General features: G+C 42.7%; 2 protein-coding genes across 5 annotated transcripts; both read right to left on the bottom strand.

Annotated features, from left to right (window-relative positions):
- Window positions 1–509: 509 nt before the first annotated feature.
- LOC125021114 (protocadherin alpha-C2-like) lies at window positions 510–9719 on the bottom strand. 4 transcript variants are annotated; one of them, XM_047606993.1, is made up of 3 exons: window positions 7148–9719; window positions 4859–4895; window positions 510–3944 (listed from the first exon to the last, which is right to left on the bottom strand). In XM_047606993.1, the coding sequence occupies exons 1-2, from the start codon at window positions 9578–9580 to the stop codon at window positions 4884–4886; spliced, it is 2445 nt and encodes an 814-aa protein (XP_047462949.1). In that variant the 5' UTR covers window positions 9581–9719; the 3' UTR covers window positions 510–3944; window positions 4859–4883. The 4 variants fall into 4 exon arrangements, with proteins under 4 accessions (XP_047462949.1, XP_047462950.1, XP_047462947.1 ...); XM_047606994.1 differs by having other exon boundaries at window positions 510–3941; XM_047606991.1 differs by lacking the exon at window positions 4859–4895.
- A 5064-nt stretch (window positions 9720–14783) lies between these two features.
- LOC125020726 (protocadherin-10-like) lies at window positions 14784–19898 on the bottom strand. The gene is made up of 4 exons (XM_047606185.1): window positions 17227–19898; window positions 16432–16493; window positions 16224–16336; window positions 14784–15899 (listed from the first exon to the last, which is right to left on the bottom strand). Exons 1-4 carry the CDS (start codon window positions 19753–19755, stop codon window positions 15634–15636), a joined length of 2970 nt encoding a protein of 989 aa, XP_047462141.1. The 5' UTR covers window positions 19756–19898; the 3' UTR covers window positions 14784–15633.
- Window positions 19899–20595: the final 697 nt, after the last annotated feature.

Genomic DNA, 20595 nt, shown 5'->3' with positions numbered 1-20595 from the left:
TGTAACTGATTACTAGCATTTTACATCTCAGTTTGGCACATAAAACTATTAGGTTGATATGCAGTTCTAAAAAGGCAACGCATGATACATTCTTATTGGCCATACATCACTATGCTGCAACCGTAAGGCCATAGCTTGTCATACGTATTCACAATAAGTCACTCTCAATTTCTGATAACCATGTGTGGCCACAGCAAAGTGCAAAATACTTCAATTTGGCTCAAAGCTTTCAGTAATCCTGACAAAGCTATTATTTGTCTGCTTCCGCGATTCTGAACTGCAGGCACATCTCCTTTATTTAGTTTTCAATTTCCAAGAATTAGTACAGAGCGTTATAAAGAGAAACTGGGTCAAGATGCGCGTATGCGAGGGAATTTCAGAGTGAGAGCGCAAGAGACGGAGACGGGAGGAGAGAGTGCGAGTGTCCCATTCAAGAAGTCACTTTTGATCATCCCCAGTTTCATGTTTCCCCACTGAGCAGAACAGAACAGAACAGAACAGGACCAAAAGACAGATTAAAAAGCTTTATTCAAACTAGCATGATCAGGCAGAACACTGAAGCCAAATAAGCAACATCAAAATCCGACAATTAGCTCGACTTGAAAATAAATAAACACCATTCTCACTCATACTATATTTGATCCACTAAGTGGGAAGGAACTGGTTTACGTTTGATGTAACTCTCGAAGCATACTGTACAATCTAACTGGCAAAATAAAATAAAAACGGTACACAAATGAGAGATAACTCACTTTTACAGTAACGAGCACAAGCACCTCCTGTGCCTTTTCGATCACAGTGAATACAGAAGATATCAAAAAGGTCTACTGTATAAAAAAACACAAAGTAGAAAGCAGTTTCATTTACAGTAAATGCATCTAGAACGTCCGCTCTGAATCCTTAAAGGCCGAGCCTCTGTCCAACAAGCAATTCGAGGTTGTGACTAATGGGAGGAATCGTAATTTGTAATACTAAACGAAATGCTGTCATTTCATTCATCAACAGTCACGTATAGCTTTTACAATGCAGAAGGCACGCAAGGAGCTCGTCATGTGTGCAATTTATTCATTCTTCGAACGCTGTTGGAATCGGTCGGCTGAGGCCGCGCTTGCACATACGACACGCACTCCACAGCAAGAGATCCCTCATTAAATGACATCTTTAGTCTGACAGAAAGTCAGACAGCCAGCTGTGTTTATGTCTGGACAGCCTGTTGGAACAGCGAGAAAGAGGATCAGAGGGGTTACATTTCACCAGATCAGAGCGCGGAGCCCGACGCATCCAGAAATATTCACTGCATTACAGAGGGAGCTGCTGTGATCACATTTAGATTCAGCGCACATTTCAAATTCAAAGTGCTGTCATCTGCTTAATAGTTCCTGCGAACCATCTCCGGGTTCAGCAGTTTTATTGTACATGCAGAGTCAGCACTGGAATACTGTAACTATAATTAACACTATGTTCTTCTTCGTCTCATAATCCCATCCTATTACCTCATGCAATTACATTTTATCACTTAGCACCCTGATGAGTGGTCTCGGTAAGCTCCTCGTTTCTGAGAAATTGAAAGTCCTGGGCTGTACAGTAGTGCAACGGCGCTACCTTCGAGGTCAAGAAAAAGTATTCTTGTTTCTGTTTTAAGTTATGTACACTATCAAAAACAACATTGTTTGCACTAAAACTACAAATATGCAACACAAAATGCCCTTGAATAAGCTCACAAAAGCAGCATTAAAAGGTAATACATAAAATATATATAAAAACAGGAATATTCATAAAACAACACCTTGCCTGTACCATCTGTTCCCTTGTACCTGGCAAAGATTAATACATTTTAATATTTTTATTCTTTTCAATAAATTGAATCATTATAAAACTTAGTTTTTTTTTTTTTAATTTCTAGTATTTTTACTGTCTTTTAATTACAATTTGCATTGTGTGCAAATGAATGCAATTAATATCTGAATTGCCTGTTTTCAAAGTTAGCTATAATTAGATTATGATGAACATTAATTGAATCTTGACCCTGTTAAAATAATGTTCATTGTGAATGTTTTACGTGCTCCCTACTCTGGTCTCACTCCAATTTGGGATTAAATCCGAACACAAATTAGATCCGAGGACACACCTTCCCCCAATGCACCCCCGCTCAGTCAGCCCAATGATTTAGCTAGCTAGCTAGCTGGATTCTCGTGAGAGTAGCAGGGCCGTGCAAGAATCCATCCATCCAGCCATGCACAGTGACACAAACCAATAAGTGACCGAAAGGAAACTGTTGGCAGTAGCATGTGTGCTCTAGACAGGATAACATTGTACGGTGGCAACGGTGGGAAGTTATGCTGCATTCGACAGAGTGGAAAGTTGGAACTCAAAATTCTCAGTGCACAAATGGGAAAGTCGTTGCTCTCTTAAGGTTTGCGATAGACGATTCCAGCTACCATCGAATGCAGCATTAGCCTGGTATAGACTTTGGTGAACATGAGGGTTCATGCGTTCACTGGCCAAATATTTTTAGTGCAAGCACAACTCCGAACCATAACGTGCGTCTCGTTATGTAGTGAGAGGAAACGGACCCGAAAAAGTGTGTCTTCGGTTTTCGACTTTATCGTGGTTCCAAAAAATCGTCAGTATTGCAGTCATTCGACGCGCAGGGTGAATTGCACATCTGATGTGAGTCTTTTTGCTTGTTTGACTTCATTGTCACTTCTATTGAACTACACTGTCTACAATCAAAAGAGAAGAGAAACAATTAATCTACTGTTGTTGTTTTTTTTTCAATTTTCTGGTTTTCTCATTCTTTTTTTTTTTTTTGCCACACATTCGTTAACTTGTTGAGCACAGCAAACATTGCAGTAAAAGAAAAAGAAAAATACTGAATCAGTCCTTATTTGTATCGTAAAGTTACTAGATGACACATGGGCCTTGTTCACATCCAGCAGTAACGTGTGTCTTGGGGGATCTGATCGCCAGACCGCTGAACCGCCGAAAATAGATCAATGAAGAAGAAATAAAAGCATAACTGGCTGCCTCTACTTACTGCCGTATATGGGCTTTTTTTTTTCGGACAAGCCAGCTTACGCACTGAGTTCCACCTTTAGTTGCTCTTTAATGTGACACACAAAATAATGTAGCTATTCAGTACGAGCACCTCTGAATGTGGTCGGAGCAGATGGAGCTCAGTGTGTAAAAGTGGACAGCTCGGTGTGCACAGGTGTGAGCGCACCGAGCTGTCCACTTTTACCTGGAGCCGTCTGCTTTATTAAGACGCGTGCTACTGCCAGGTGTGAACATGGCCTATGAGTCTTACTGAACCAAGAGAAGAGTAGAAATAGTTTGTGAAAAAGCAAAAAAACAAAAAACAAAAAGAAAACAAGAGAAACACCAAGAGCAATGCTTGAAACAGTGAGACATAACCAGCTACAAGTTAGTATTTATCAGATTAATGGAAGAAAATTCACCCTGATTCAAATGTGTATTCATGATTAGGCGTGTTGGAACTTTTAGAAAACATTGCACAACGGCGACTTAAGTATATAATAAACTACTAATGGTTTCTAAAACTACAGCACACAGCATAAAACCCTGGAGAGAAGGCAAATGTGTCCATCGTTCAAAGCATTAAGGAGGGAATGATTGACAGCTATGAGGCCCTGTTTAGTAATGTCCAGCTATCCTGCCATGGATGATTTCAACTTGTTGTCCAAATACTTTGTAGTAGAACCATGCAGATTCATGCGTAAAAGCACAACGAAGGTAGAAAGCTGAGGTGATTCGTGGTCGATGTCTGAGCGTGGGATATTGGAGGAAACATAGAGAAAGAGGAGTCGGAGCAGAGGGACTGGAGGAGGACAGCTGTGTTACATCTTCTTTATGAGTCACAGGGAAGATTTTCAGACTCCCATGAAGAGATGATTATTTCATGGCAGTTCTCTTCTGGGCTCCTGCTGAGAGACAGAACACAGAATTAGCCACAAATGGAAATCCATCCGATATAAAGTTATAGAAAGTCCTCACTCATGCAACAGTGGATCGTGACTGGTTACTGCCACCATCGTTGATGTGTTAGGGGTAAATCAATAACTTCGCTTGTATATTTTCGGTGCATGTTTTATGGTTCTTTGAAATCTGTCTTTTTGGCAATTTCAACCAAATCATTAATAGAAATCCGTCTGACTAAACATACACAACTGAAATGGAATATGACATAACTATTGGCTACAATAGGTTTGATTAAAGCATGCACAAGCAAGCATCACAATGTGCTATTTGGTATTTTGGTTAGCCAATGTCACAGCTATCGTAATACTGGCCTTTGGCAAAGAGAGAAAGGAATAAGCTCTATATAATATTTGCCACAACTTTGTGTGCACTGGTGTGGGAATATTCTCATGTACATGCTGAGAACCTATTGGGGACAATTCATTCCTTAATCCCCCCTTTTTTTAATATCTGAGCCATCACTTTGTCCTGAATCTCTAGCAACCCAGCCAGATGTGCACAACACATATCTGGCTGGCAGCCAGTTCTATTCTAATCTCAGCTCTCAGTATAAGCTGATAGGTTTTTCTCACTTGAGAGATCAGCCAATTTGAATTTCAGTGCTCACGGTAGCATCGGATCGAAGCGGGAGCATCGCGTTTTGGAGGGACAGTGTGACTGCGGACAAATGGAAATATTTGATTCTGCTCTATTTAATCAGGAATATGTGTTACACCCGAGATCTGCACTAGTGACCGTGACAGTCCAGGGAGCTAAAAAAATCCTGAGCCAAACCAAACACGTATACCAAATAGGAGAGGATAGAAAATGTCTACACAATTATAGTGGCTCTACGGAATGTAGTTAGCAACCAGCATACCTCCAGTTGTAGAATGGACTTCCTTTCATTTTGAGTACTTAAGAATAGAAAAAAGAGACAAGTTCAGTGATGTGTGATACTCAGACACTCCAACTCACATACGCATCATACACAAACATCTCTCTCTCTCTCTCTCTCTCTCTGTCCATGTGCGTTATGCATATTCATGTTGTTTGAACTTCCAGTGGATCACTTGTTTCAGTTCACTATACAGGTCCAGCTGTACAAAAACAAACAACATCTGGATCAGTTATACATAGATGACAGTCTACTGTGCGCCAGAGTGCTGCTGGAGATTCATAATGCATCTGAGTACAGCGATTTGTCTTGTCCTTGAAGAGAACCCTTCCATGTCTGGGTTTCTTTGTAGTACTCCCCCTCTTCCTGCTACTAGGGTATTATGCGTCTGCAATACATGACCTACATACTACATAAGACATCAAACAGTTTGAGGGGTGGGGGGGTGGTGATGGGGTATTTTTATTTTTTTTATTTTTTTTGCCCTAATTACACAATAAAAGTGGAGATAGTTTGCAATAGAATTACACACAAGGAGAATCAGCAGGTCTGACCGTTGATGGAATTTTTTTACTTTTTCTGTGACCTTCAGATATAGGGGCATCATGATCCACCACACTCTGCGTGTCAGCAAATGACTGAATGTTTGCGCTGTATAATGATGACACAAATAATCCTCGGTGACGTTTCACCCCCGGTCCTTTTTCATTTGGGTCACATTTCAGTTTCATTGAGTGTACACAGAATAAAAAGCTCAAGTGCCCCCTGAGTGATATCTGCACTCCAGACCTCAGACATAACACAGGCTTCAACTAAATAATAAAAATTGCTTTGATTTTTTTCAGTCAGTGGTGTCAAATCGAATGCATTTCAGAGAATGTGTGGTAGTCACTACATATAAGTAATGCCAAAAGGACTTTCTTAAAGGGATATCTGGTTTTCATTGAACTGGGGTTGTATTATGTTATTATTATCTAGAGTTGGAGAATATTACTAACATACAATATCTTGTACCCTCTTTATCTTGCAGTCAGGCAGCCTTTTCTGATGGGAACTGAACCCTCATATTGATCTCTCTTCAAAGTCACCACACTCTACTGACAAAAACAGTCATTTGACCTTGCAGAATTGTTTAGCACCTCTCTGTTAGTTTATATAGTATATATACTCTATTAGGGCTTAAATGGTCAATGCTTGGCTCCCTTGACAGTACTCCTGGCAGCTTCTCCAAACTGGGTGTGGTGACTTCCATCCACTCTATGTAATGCACTATGGTTATGGATCATCTGTGATTGAGCACATCAAACCACTCCACTTCAGAGAAATCCAACCCTCACTCTAAAGAAAAAGTACTAATTTAACAATTGAAGAATTTTGTAAGTGAAGGCCCTGCATTCAAAATCCTACTCTGGAAATTGTTAGTTATGACCAATGTACTTAATTATTAAATTACATTACAGCATCCTTAATGTTGATATATCACTGAAGATTTCAATGTTTTGGTGGAGCCAGTTTAATTACTTTGACTAAGAGAGTGTACTATAAACAAAGAGCTCTACAGTATACAGTTAAGGCTTGACACCGATTAAAAGTTTCATTTGAAAAGTAGCAAATAAAAAGGCAACTAAAGCTGTAAAAAATATTTAAATAAGTAGATGTGCATTCAATGCTTGAGTAACTTAAAGCAAAGATTGAAGTTGTTATCACTTTCCCCATATCTTTTCTACATTAAATATTATTAGCTGAATCTACTGGAAACATGATGTACTGATAATGTACTGATATTGGGAAACAGTGTTTTTTATTTGGCATACACCAATCAGGCGGGGGTGGGTGGGGATGCCTGGTCCGGTCTAGGTGGGTGGTACAAATAAGATCCACGTGAATACCAGGTCAAAAAGTTTCCCAGCAGAAAACTGTATTGTCACCAGATGGTCAATGTTATTTACGTGTCCTGTCAGTGGTTTTAATGTTGTGGCTGATCGGTTTGTATGACATGTTAAAATGCACTTATGTCTTTAAAATGCTGGTGACAGGGAGTAATAAAGACACTTACCTAAGGCACTGCTTATACTATTAACAGGGTTATCAACTTGCATCCACAGCAAATATAGCAAAGCATTTTTCAGCTCTCCAATAGAAAAATAATGTGTGCGTGTGTGACTTACTATATTGAATATAGTAAGTCAGCTGCATCCTTCAAAATAACTTAATGCATCTACTTACACTGATACATAATCTCTACCACACCCAGCTTCAATTCCAACATACCTCCAGTGTGGATGCTCTGGAGTCTGTCGTCTCACTTGGCCCTATGCTCCTAGGTATACTGGATACAAAATACCCAGCTCCTTTGGGGATTATGGGCTGTCTGACGACCACTTTTCCCTTCCTGGTCTCTGCGAGGAACAAGCTGTACCAGTAGGCATCACTGGAGATCAGGGTGGAATCTGCGATGGTGGAGCTCCTCTGGCTGATCACGCTGTTCCTGCTGATCACGCTGTTCCTATTGGCGGGGGGGATCTTGATGGCCTTTGGCTTTGGTTTTTGACACTTGAGCACAATAATAACCAAGATGGTTATCAGTAGCAGGAAGGACACCGCTCCTAAACCAATCACCAAGTACAGGTTTAGGTCTGTGAAGACGTCATATTCTAGTGGTAACTCGGTAGTTTCCGAAAACGACATGACGTGTTCTACTGTTGATATCTTGATGGTGACGGTAGCAGAAAGAGAAGGCTGGCCGTTGTCTTTGGCAACAATTACTAGTCTCTGTTGTCTTGGGTCTCTGTAGCTGAACATTCTCGTTGTCCGGATTTCGCCGTTGTACTGATCCAGACTGAAGAGGGTTGAGTCACTGATCTGCAGAAGCTGGTATGTGACCCTGGCGTTCTGCTCAGAGTCCGCATCAATGGCGATCACTTTGGCTATCAGGTGTCCCTTATCTGTGGACCTCGGTATCACCTCCTCTACGACTGAACCCTGCGCTCGCCAAGGTGACACTATGAGGGGAGTGTTGTCATTCTGGTCCAAGATGATAATATGAACTGTCACATTGCTGCTCAACGGAGGAACGCCAGAGTCTCTAGCCTCGATGTGGAAAAGGAATTCCCTCTCTCTTTCATAATCAAAGGTCTTCAGGGCATAAAGATCACCGTTCTCTGGATTGATGGAGAACAGCATTGACATGGACGTGTTAACAATCTCCTTCTCCATGATGAAGTATACTAAGTACTGATTCTCATGGAGATCTGGGTCATATGCAATTAGAGATGTCAATAAAGCCCCTGGTAGATTATTCTCCACAACATGGATTGTGTAAAAGGACTGGGGGAACGTGGGCGCATTGTCATTGATATCGAGGATCTCTAAAATGATGGTCTCGTTCTCAGATAAGGGTGGCAAGCCTTTGTCTGTCACTCTAAACGTGATGTCGTATTTGCTTATTATCTCTCTATCCAACGGCTTTGACACCAGCAGTTCAAAGTAACCCTCTGAGGATTTGTTGAGGAGGAACGGTAAGGTTTCTTGACGATTCAAGGTGAGCTCCACTTCACCGTTGGCTCCAGAGTCCCTGTCGCTGACGCTTACCACTGCAATCAGTGTCCCTACAGAGACATCTTCAGTCAGTGCACTTTTCATAGACTTGATGGTCACCTCTGGGTAGTTATCATTCAGATCTGTTATGAACACCATCACTTTACAGTGTCCTGACAGAGGGTTTGCCCCTCTATCCTGGGCCTGTATGTGCATCTCAAAACTTTGACTCTCCTCATAGTCGATCACACCCTTCACCTTGATCTCACCAGAGTTGGGATCAAGGGAGAAGATCTCTTGTGTCTTCTCTGAGGTGTAAAGTGTGTATGAGTAGATCAGCTCGGCGTTTGTGCCTTCATCCAAGTCTGTTGCGTTTAAGGTCATAACTACTGTGCCTACTGCCGAGTTCTCTGAGACATTGACTGCAAACACTGGCTGACTGAACAGGGGGGCGTTGTCATTGATATCCAGCACGTTAATAATGATGCTGGCTGTTCCGGAGCGGGGAGGCACCCCTCCATCCACAGCGGTTAAAATCAGATTATGAACTGCGTGCTCTTCTCTGTCCAAATTACCGCGGAGCACCAAATCTACATATTTTGAACCATCGCTGCCGGTCTGGATGTCAATGTTGAAGTATTTGCTTTCACTCAGATAGTAGGTCTTGATCGAATTCGCTCCCACATCCGCATCCACGGCGTTTGTCAGCGAGAATCTCTCACCGGGAGGGGTTGCCTCAGATATGTCCAAGTGCATTGTCCTTCTGCGAAACACTGGCGCGTTGTCATTGATGTCCATGATCTCTAGCTCGATGTTAAATATGCGAACGGGGTTCGAGAGGATGACATCCATTTTCAGAAAGCACGAGGTGGTCTTAGTCATGCATATGCTCTCCCGGTCCATCTTCTCGCGGATGACCAGCTCCCCCGTGTCTTTGTTGATGTCAAGGTAATTTTTGCTGTGAATGACATCGAGCTTGGCGTTGCGCTCCAGCAAACTGCGAACGTCCAGACCCAGATCTGTGGCCAGATTAGCAACAAAGGAACCCTCTTCCATTTCCTCCGGTACAGAGTAGCGATTTATGGAGAGCGCAAATCCCCACAGTGCAGTGAACGTAATAACAGCCACGACTAATCGTGTCCGTAAAGGTGAAATTACGCGCGCCATCGTTCTATTAATAAAGATAGAAATTAAACAAATCCGTCCTTACGATCAGGTTGTCTTGGTGACGGGGAGCGCCGGTGTCATTCTTGCCTCCACGAGTTGCAGCTGCAGCAGGCCATTTGCAGCACAGTGCCGCTGGAGGAGTGGGCTTTCTCAGCTATGATTTGCAGGGGCGTGTGCAGCATCTGAGAGGGCTGGTGGGGTGGCCTCAGTGAAGTTAAAGGACCCTCATATGAAAAGTCACATCAGGTTTATATTTATGTTCTGACACTCTGTAGTGTCACAATAAATAATAAAATTAAAAGCAAACTGTGGATATGTTGAATACCCAGGTTCATTTGAAGAACAAGAATATCTGCTTTCAAGTTCTTCAGATTCTTACTTTTTTTTTTTTTTTTTTTTTTTTTACTATCCACATGTTTACAAAGTAATACACTTATTTTTTTTTTTGGCAGATTTCATAATGTTTTCACTTCAGGGGTGGTTTAAACATATGGACATCATTCTGTAATTCAACTGCAGTGTACTTCATGAGGCACTTAAAACGCATTCTGGGATACCTGGCATGTCTTAAGGAGTTTGTGGATGTTTCACAAGAACACAAGTGGAGACTAGAACGCATATTGGTAAATGCCACAGATGAGCAAACGGTTGCACAGAGCGTGTCCTGAATCATATCAAGATTCTTCATTCTAGAAGACCGTGCAGATGTGAAAAGATTTGAATGTTGAAATTGGGATGTGTTATGACTTTGTGTGAGCCCTCTTGACTGTGGTGTTGGTTTACTTTAATCACTTCTTCTTCCAAAGCACTGGTTTTCCAAGCTGATCTGATCAGTCAAAACTACCAAAAGGTTGCCTGGTCAGCATAGTTTAACTGATGGTTATAAACTATCTGTGGGTGTGCATGTGAGTGTGGATGGTTGTCTGTCTCTCTGTGTCAGCCCTGTGGATTAACCCTATGGACTGCTGGGAGAAACTCCAGCTCCCCCACCACTCTCTACAGAGTCAAAATCACAACATAATGGCAAGAATGAAAAGAGTTCAGCCTAGTGCCTAACTTCACAGCACTATCTGACTCCGGATCAGGATGCTGCCACATTTGTGACTTTTAACATGACCCCATGTTATATATGATAAAATCTGCTAACACACGAGGCATAGCTAGGATAGTTAGGTATAAATCAGGATGCAATGCTGTATATGTCGATGTCATTTCAAGTCTTCCTATATCTAACGTGCTAAACTGCAGACTTATTGTGTAAAATAACTCAAATAGTGCCCCATTCAGAGTTATAAGGAAAGGTGGATCCTGGTTAGAGAATTTTTTTTTTTTTTTTTTTTAAACATCCAAGCGTCTTTATGAGTATGAGGTACATGAATGTCCCACACACTTCCACAGTGGTAGGCCCAGAGCATCCTTTTCATTGAAGCCTGCCAAGAGCATGCTCGACGAGACTCCCCCCTGCTGTGTGGGCTTACTTCCTGTTGGCAAACATGAATGGGCTTAAATAAAATAAGTCTTCAGCTCTTTACATTTGAATAATGAAAAAGAATCATTTCACTGTTTTTTAGTGCTGCTTTTCCAAGGACTGTGTCTAGGAAAAATGTTTTCTAGGTCACTGTGCATCACAAGATGAATGCAGAAGTTGTTGGTGGTGTACTACAGACATGTCCTAAGCTGTATAAAATGTTAAAGAATGTGCCAGATGGAGTTCTTAGCAACACACTTGTCACTAAATGTAACAGTTTGAAAATGAACCTTGTGGTGTAGTCTTTTGGCATTCTGTGATTCTGTAATCTCTGTGATTACAGAATGCCAAGACAAGATAGAAAACTGAAATCAGAACAAAGGGATCTGCAGGAGGCAACTAGAGACAGTTCTTCATTCAAAGGATGGATGTATACCACAAAGATGAGGGAGGAGATAAAGCTACGTTTGCAGTGGCTGTTAACCATCGGAGAAATACCCAGTGGAAATCTCCATCTAGGGATGAGAGAAAGTTTTTCACAAAAGTCTTATAAAATCTGGAAGTAAAACCCTTTAAGACAAAAGTTTTGTATTTGAAATATTCTGTAAAAATGTTAACCACAAAATGATAAATATTCTTATAGGCAACATATCAGTTTTAGCAAGCATACACTACTCTTCACCAGCTGGAGGGCCAGTTGGAGGATCAAGACCCATATCAATTTGAGCAATTTGGCTTCATCACTTTTTACCAGATGTCGTCTTCTTAATAATCTTTTTCCTACTTAGTCATTGTCCCCTGTGTCACAGTGCATACAATATGTACTCTTAACAGTCACCTTCTTGGGACAATACAATGTTCTGCTGGGAAACTTTTTGACCTGGTATTCATGTGAATTATACTTAGACATATACCACCCTCCAAAACCAAACCAGGTACCCCTACCCCATAGAAATGACACTCCTTGATTGCAGCAGCCATCCCCAGCAGGATGCAGCCTGACACAGACACACACAAAAGCGGATTAGGAAGAACTCAAAAAAAAAAAAAAAAAACATGAAGAACACCACAAGGGGTTGACCTGGCCTCCAAATTCACTAGATCTCAAACTGATCAAGTATCTGCTGGATGATAAACCCGAGGCTCCTCCCCTCAACCTACAGGAACTAACAACACTGTGGTTCCAGACACCACAGGACACTCTCAGAAGACAGAAACATGTCCATTCTCTGATGAATCACAACTGTTTTGGAGGCACAAGGGAGGTGGTCATAATGTTATGCCTGATCGGTGTATCTGCTTTTCCTGCAAACTACAGGGATTACCTGCTGCCTTGAGAGTTGACGAGATGAGGATGGTGCTTCATTTTTCCTGTCCTTTTGCGCCATCCAGTGACAGCTCAGAGAATTACACGATGCTTTGCACTCCATTCACCACACGCGACTAGTGCGCATGTTATATTTGTCATGCATTTGAAAGATTATTTTATAAGTGATCGGAGAATGATTTGTACTATCTACATTTACCTTGTGCTGAAATAAACTGAATTTGGATGTGACTTAAAAACACATGGATGTAGATATGGATGATTCATGCTGGCATTTCCCCTCAACAGTGTTATTTGAAAAGGAAGCCGTCTTGAAAGAAGGCTTTTAGAAGCATATCTCCCAATTGCATGGTTTATTGGCTTCAAGCAAATGTAGCTTGTAGAAACGCTGAGATCTGAAAGTATTTAATTGGAGACTGCATTTCAAGACAGCCAGCCCCGCCGCTGGTTTTATCCTAATGGCCAGCAGCAACTCACTTAACTGGAACGAGGTATATCTCAGTGGTGCATAAAACATTATTTTAAAACCCTGAAACTGTATCCGCTGTTAAAAGTGGTACTGCTACTATTTCATAGACCTATTGATTTGGATACAGACTCTATAATACAAAACAGAGGTGAACAGAGTACAGTGTAATTTGCCAGCCAGCTGGCTCAAAGATTTATTGCTCTTAGTTTTGAGACGGAAAACATACTCACACAGAAATAAAACGGCAATAGAATATCTGGAATTAAGAGAAGATTAAACGCTCATTAAGTAGCACGAAGGGGGATTTCATAAGCAAACTTTTATAGATTGCTTCAGCCATATAAAAAGATCAGTGTGAATTCCCTGTCAGTCCTCCTGTGTTGTGTTTGAGATTTGTCAGCGTGCTGTGTTGACATCCTCTTTAACATCAATTACCAAAGTGATTGCCAGTGTAGACGCACTGAGAAACACAGCTGCGAGGTTCAGGTGCGCCAGCTCAGCTGATTACTTTAATTTAGAACAATAAGTTGTCGGATTAACACCTTTTTTGTGTGTGCGTGTGTTTTGCCTTTCACAGACGGAAGTGAAAATGAGAAGGTGGAAAACAAAACACAGGGTGTCTGAACATAGGCTGAATGGGAGAGAGGACTTGGAGAAGAAAGAGGAGGACAAGAGGGCATGCAACTGAATCCATCGCCACCAGAAAACCTTTGCACTGTCTGAAAAAACATAATGTTGATTTCATGTAATGTTTTGTATTTATTATCAAGTTAATAGAATATGATAAGATGATACATGCATACAGATGACAGACAGAAAATTACTGTTTAAGATCAACACTCAACTTTCAGCGTCATATGGATGGCTCTTCAGAAAGGTGACCTGTAAAACAATTCTGCCCTCTACTGGGGATGGAAGGTAAACTTTTGCATTCTTCCGGACTTCTGTATGCTATGTATTAGTGGGAGAGAGTTGAGGGAGAGAAAGGGAGATAAAGCAACGCAGATTAGGCTCAGAATAGACTGTAATTGGCACAGACGCTCGGCATATGCTGCCTGTCCCTGTTCATAGCACATCTGATGTTTAATTACAGCCAAATCTGTCTGGTTTTGGTCCTGATTGTGACACAGTCAAAGTTACATCTTGGCTTGATTATCTGTGATTATTGGCAGGCTGTAGGTTTGGGCCTATCCAGATATGCGCTGTGTATTTGTTTTTATCTGGGTTTAACAGTTTGACTCGGTTTTAAGTCCAAAATAAATCTGAATTTGGCCCTTGGCTCTCAAGTTCTCCGACGTGAAGCAGTTCACTGGTCAGACCCAAGCCCAAGATTAACCCACTGGTCTGCAATAGCCCAGTTAGAGACAGTGGATCAAAGGGGGATAATCTTCACAGCTGTAGTTTAAAACCATGGGTTTACTGACCAGAATGTCAAGAGAAAGGTTAACAGACATTCACAGCCGCACGCCACAGCACAGCAGCTTTTCTTTTATTTTTTTTTTCGTCACACACCACCTTCATATACACACAGATCCATAGACGGGCTCTTGCAGTTGACTTCATTTTTTAACATGAGGAAATAGCTGTATTCTGCAGGCGTCAATGTCATACTCTTACCCCCGAAATATTAGTCAGTGACTTATCTCGGGCCCCTCTGGAGCTCAATCACAATGTCAGCGGCAGGGCGAAGAATTCTCAGAATTGTTGTGGAGATCTTTTATTTTTAATCTTAAAACCCTGCTGCAATATCACCTACCCTCCTGGGCCCCTGCCTCATTTTTATTCAATGCTTTCAGTGCCATGCGATCATCTGGGATCTGTGCAAACTCTGAATTTTACGCTTGCTAAAATAGACTTTCCCGTCACCTGGTACCTCACCTTAAATATGAATGTGTTACATTAGAAACAGAAACAGCAACAAAAACATAGTCAAGTTTCATAGTTAAGGGCAGATTTATTGATATCAATATATACACTATATACAGATTGATCAGTCCTACAATGCATAACTAACCTCTGTCAATATACAGATTGCAAACCTAATGAAAAATACAAATCTGGAATGTGTGTAACCCGTTATGTCTTTATCCCATCTCTTAGAGGTGTATGCCATTTGCAGAAGCTAAACACGTCACCTGTGTCATTGCCCTTCGTAACGTCGTCAACACTTCAATGTGATGAGTCAGTATGATCGTCTACTGCACAAGACAAAGAGGTCGATCCTTGACTGTGATGCTGTATAACACCATCCGTCAGTGGAGCAGGACAACACAGTCTGCCTTGCTGCACTCATTAATGTTATTTTTTATATCACATTTTCTTCGTTTTAAATGAATATGTGCTGCTGCTGTGACCTCTCTGTTTTGCGCTGCTCGTGCATTACACCTGGATTTCAGACTTGTTACTAAATGTGGCCTATCACCGCAGTAAATGGACTCAGGCGTGATTGGAGTCAAACTGATTGGAAGATTGCAAGTTAACACAGTTTGATTATCCCGCCAAAGTCCAATTGTGAGTAACAATGCCAGCAGAGGGCCTTAGTCCTGGCGCAGAAAAAGTTAGCTTTACTTTTCGTGTCAACTATTGATCGAAACCTCTATTCTGAAGGCTATGAAGTGTAAAGTTTATTGCTAGCACGGTTAGTTAGTTCACAGCTCTGACAAACAGCAGCGCGCTCGCTACAGCTGTCCCTACGAGACTTAAAAGGTGCAGCTACAGAAAAAGTTACCAGAACACAAACAACTTTTGAGTACTGTCCTCACGTCTCCAACACAGAGGAATACAACGTGTTATTTAAAGATGGAATTGCTTATGATACCATCATCAAAGGACTGTTCATAGTTTGAGATGAATCTCTTTTTCTTCCCGAAAGTGGAGAAGGTGTTGTACATGTCCAGTTCTCCCCTGGGTGCCGGCTTTAGGGTGCTGTAGCCGGATGTGGTGCCGGGGATATAGACGTTGTGCTGGTAGTCTGGCGCTTCAGAGTGGGGCTGAGTGTACTTCGGCGTCCATGAGTAGTTAGGAACCGCTGCCTCTTGAAGAGATAACTTGCAGTCTGTAAAAAATGCGCATAAATTACAGTTTGTATCTGGAGATTATTTCAGCAATGGCCTCATATTTAAATACAGTACACTTGATCTGAATGAGGTGGTTTAAAGCCATCTTCTTAATTCAACACTTCTTAAATAATCCCCCTGTTGACGCATTAAAATCCCCCTCCAGTTTTGGGGAGAGGTATTATCTTTTTTGGTTTACCCTTTTAAAGCTCAAAATAAATCCTCAGGCGTAGACACAGAGAGAACCCCCACCCACGCAAACCATCACACCGTCATCTTCCATGTGAGCAATGATGGGCCAGAATTGCACAGCTGCCACCCACCTTTCATGTGGTTTCCCCAGGTCCAGTATTGTGGCGCCACGGAGCAAGAAAAGCCATCACTGTCGTATTTTTGTGGGCGCGATAGCGTGCCTTCCATATTCGCTGAGCTATACCTGAGGACACGCAGAAACAGCTTGAGTATAGATTTCCATTTGAGGTGTAAATGTATGTGTCAGTGTGTGGGTGAGCGGATCAGCTGTGCATTCACCTCTTATATGCCGAATTGTGTTGGTTCTTGGTCCACGTCCAGTCCTTGTTTGAGTACTTAATCTGCACAGAATCAAAGCCACAACATCAGAACCCTGGCGTTGCATTTCTATATACTGCAAACTGTGCACACATTCAATAGAAGGAAAGCCTCAACAAGCCAGTTTTAGTGAATAAGCTAAAAAAAAAAAACCTACACACATTTTCTTATTTATTCTTTTTAAAACAGATGAATAATAGGCTTCAGCTGCAACACTGCATGCCATAACTGAGAAGACGCATCACCTAAAAAGTGCTTGTCTAAGCTGCTTATGTGGGTAATGTGAGGTTTAATACTGATGGAGATGCTGATGCTGTTGACAGGGGCACGAAAAGAGCGTTGGCAGTGTCAAGCAGAGCCAGTCTTTTATATAAAATAAAAAGACTTTCCCTTTAATCCTTGCATCCCCTTTTGTGTCTGTGTCACTCACTTTGCCACTCTATAACTTCCCAGACTGCAGGGTGTATTGTCACTACATTTGAGGTGGGTGAGGTGGACCTGCACCTCCATGCAAAAAAGTCGTGTAAAACATGAATGAATAATAACTAAAGCTGTACTGGACCTAGTGTGTGAAGTATATTGTGGCATTTAAGCCTGTGATTAAACTTTCTGTCACCTTTAACTAAAGTGAAACAGCTTGAGAGCTTCTTGGAGACTTGTGGACACAGTTTTGAGGTATGCATACAATCCTTAAAAATGTCAGATAAGAGAAATAATCCCTCTTTCTTGTTGATTCGCGACATTTCACTACATTACCTCGTTTGGAGTTGCCGCTCTGTTGTTGGACAGCTCGTTACGGTCCAGTGCGCTCCAGCCAGAAGTCAGGTAATCTGTGCTCTTGGCGTTGTTCTGCTGAACTGACATAACCGGGCTGCACGGCTTGAGGAACATGAAGTCGCTTTTGGACGACTCTGGCGTCAGGCACATCTTGTAGCAGTACACTTGAGGGAGCGCGCTGTTGCCGTTCGCCTCCGCGCAGCCGGACGCGCCCGTGGACATCCGGAGGTTTAAGTTGGACTTTTTGAACACCTCCGTGGTGGTGGATATTTCTGAGCGGGAGCAGCAGCAGCAGCAGCGACTGACGGCGGGGAAGTTGGACTCTTTGTTGGACGCTCTGCCCTTCAGTCTCCGCACTGCGACGAGGACGATGATAGCCACCAGAAATGTGAAGGAAACTGCGCCCAGAGACACGATTAAGTACAGGGTGAAGTTGGAGCTGTGATGCGGGCTTAGTGACAGGTCGCCCAAATCGGGCTGCGAATCTGGCAAGCTGTCAACCACTGACAGGATGATGGAAACTGTGGCCGAGAGGGGCGGCTGACCATTGTCCTTCACCAGAATGACCAGTCTGTGCCTAGTGGCGTCTTTCTCCACTAACTGGCGTATCGTCCTGATTTCGCCTGTGTACAGAGCAATGCTGAACAAGCTCGGGTCTGTCGCTTGGAGCAGCTGATAAAAAAGTCGCGAGTTTTGACCCGCGTCCGGGTCCACTGCGTTTATTTTGGTGACAAGGTAACCCGCGTCAACTGATCTGGGCACTGCCTCGCTGGGCGCAGTGCCATTATGCGAAACGGGTGACACTATCACGGGCGCATTGTCGTTTTGGTCCAAGATAAAAATGTTCACTGAGACGTTGCTGTTCAGAGGCGGAAACCCCGCGTCCTGAGCTTGTACCATGATCTGAAAGTTTTTAAGTTGTTCGTGATCAAAGGATCGCAGCGCGTAAATGTTCCCGTTGTCTGAGTTTATGGACACATAAGTGGACACGGGCATTCCCTGTATGTCACCTTCCAGTATAGAATAGGAGAGGTATGCGTTCTGACCTGAATCTGGATCCAGCGCAGTCACCGAGCAAATTGATGCTCCTGGCGCGTTATTCTCGGTCAAATATACAGTATATGAGGGCTGTTTGAAGTGGGGCGCGTTGTCATTCACATCAGACACTTCAACTAAGATTGTTTTCCTCGTGAATAAAGGCGGAGAGCCCATATCTCGAGCTGTAAGTGTGATGTTGTACTCTGCCACGGCCTCTCTATCCAGAAAATCACAAGTTACTAAAGTATAGTAGTTCTTAAAGGAGGAATGGAGCTGAAACGGGACGTGGTGGGGGATCTCACAGTCCACGTTCCCGTTCTCACCCGAGTCTTTGTCCATTACGCTGATGACAGCAATCACCGTTCCCGGGGGCGCGTCCTCCTGCACAGGTGTGGACACTGACGTCAAGATGACCTCTGGAAGGTTGTCGTTTTTATCCAAAACGTTCACCAGAACTTTGCAATGAACTGCCACGGCAGACGGGCCCTTGTCCTTAGCTTGGACATAAATTTCATGCATCCTGGCTTTTTCGTAATCTATCACCCCTTTGACTTTGATTTCTCCCGTGTGCGGGTCCACGCTGAAAAGCTGGCGCACTTTGATGGGAGCGTGGCCACTGAATGAGTATGTGATATCAGCATTGGGACCCTCATCTAAATCGGACGCGTTGAGTTTGATGACAACCGTGCCCTTTGGTGCGTTTTCAGAAAGCCTCACTCTGTAAAACGACTGATCAAACACGGGCGCGTTATCATTTGCATCCAAAACAGTGATATCAATTTGCGCAGTGCCTGATCTCTCCGGCGCGCCTCCATCTACCGCCGTTAACACCATCTGATGTGTACTCTGCTGCTCTCTGTCCAGCGGGGTTTGGAGGACCAGTTCTGCAAATTTACTGCCATCGCTGCGCGTCTGTATGTCCAGAAAGAAATGCTCATTTACACTCAGCAAATAGGTGCGGAGCGAGTTGGCACCGACGTCCAAGTCCTGTGCGCTCTCAAGTGGAAAACGGGATCCTGGCGCAGCGGACTCCGATATGTCCAGATTAAACTCGGTCCACGGGAAACTAGGGGAGTTGTCATTCACGTCTAAAATTTCCATCTCTACCCTGTATAGCTCCAGTGGGTTTTCTATGACCACTTGCAAGTGAAACGAACAGGACAAACTCTGCTCGCACAGTTCTTCCCGGTCAATCCTCTCATTGACAAATAAAACTCCATTCTCTAAATTTACCTCAACATATTGCTTCTTGGCACCCGAGACTATCCGGAATCTGCGCGCAGAGAGCTTGTCCAAGTCCAAGCCCAGGTCCTCTGCAATGTTGCCAACAAAAGCTCCATGCTCCAGTTCCTCTGGGATTGAGTAGCGTATCTGTGCCCAGACTGCGTCCAAGAAACAAGTGAACAGCGCAAAACGGTACACCACATGCCATTTCCCACGCAGCATTTTCTTCTCTCCTTGTGTGCCCATTTTGGAAACTGAAGGAAGTACGCACCTCACACCTCAAGAACATCCGTATGTATGTACATCAAAATTTCCGAAAATACAGCCTGGAAAAAAAACTTGACATTGGAGGGACTGGAGCAGCCACTGTCTGCCTGAGAGAAAGAAGAGGAGGGAGAAAGGGATGTGCAAGGGCTACTAGCCTATCTCTGATTAGTGTGCGTCCTTGTGTGTCTGCGTGTGCGCGTGTTTATTATTGGCTGTACACTGTTCAGATAGAGGGGAAACAACATCTGCTCGGATAATCTTTCCTGCCTACTAGCCCGATCAAATTCATGTCACGGTCTCTGGACTGTGACCGCAGGTCAAAAGTACTACATTCAATTCCATATAGGAGTGTGTCATCATTTTTGAACTCATGCTGTGGAGGACACTCCTATATAAGCACATCTTCCCGCATCACACTCACACAACTGGTAAAACAAACAAACAAAAAAGTTAGACAACCAGGCTCATGCTTAATCTGCTTTTATTGTAATCATACTTTATGCAATATCACTAGTCAGAGCAGTGAAATGACTCTATTAGGAATTTTATTAACTTACAGACATGGCAAACTGGAAATCAAAATGCGTCTGGTTTTAGTAGGAGATAGACTTTCATTTAAACCTTTATAGAGAATAAAGAAGGGGATTTAGTATTAGTTACTATAAATATTAAACAACTATGAATTCTCTAAAGGGACATTTTATATTAACTGTACGCATCAAAGTTATAACATCTCTTTTAAAATTGTCCACAGGAAGTAGCTCAAAATCACAAACACCAGAAAAGCATTTTGGCAGCGATTTCTTCAGTTTGAAGCAG

Source organism: Mugil cephalus, chromosome 15 (genome assembly GCF_022458985.1).
Source record: "Mugil cephalus isolate CIBA_MC_2020 chromosome 15, CIBA_Mcephalus_1.1, whole genome shotgun sequence".
Classification (NCBI taxonomy): domain Eukaryota; kingdom Metazoa; phylum Chordata; class Actinopteri; order Mugiliformes; family Mugilidae; genus Mugil; species Mugil cephalus.
Note: the sequence above shows the minus strand (reverse complement) of the source record. Positions and strands in the feature narration are given on the sequence as shown.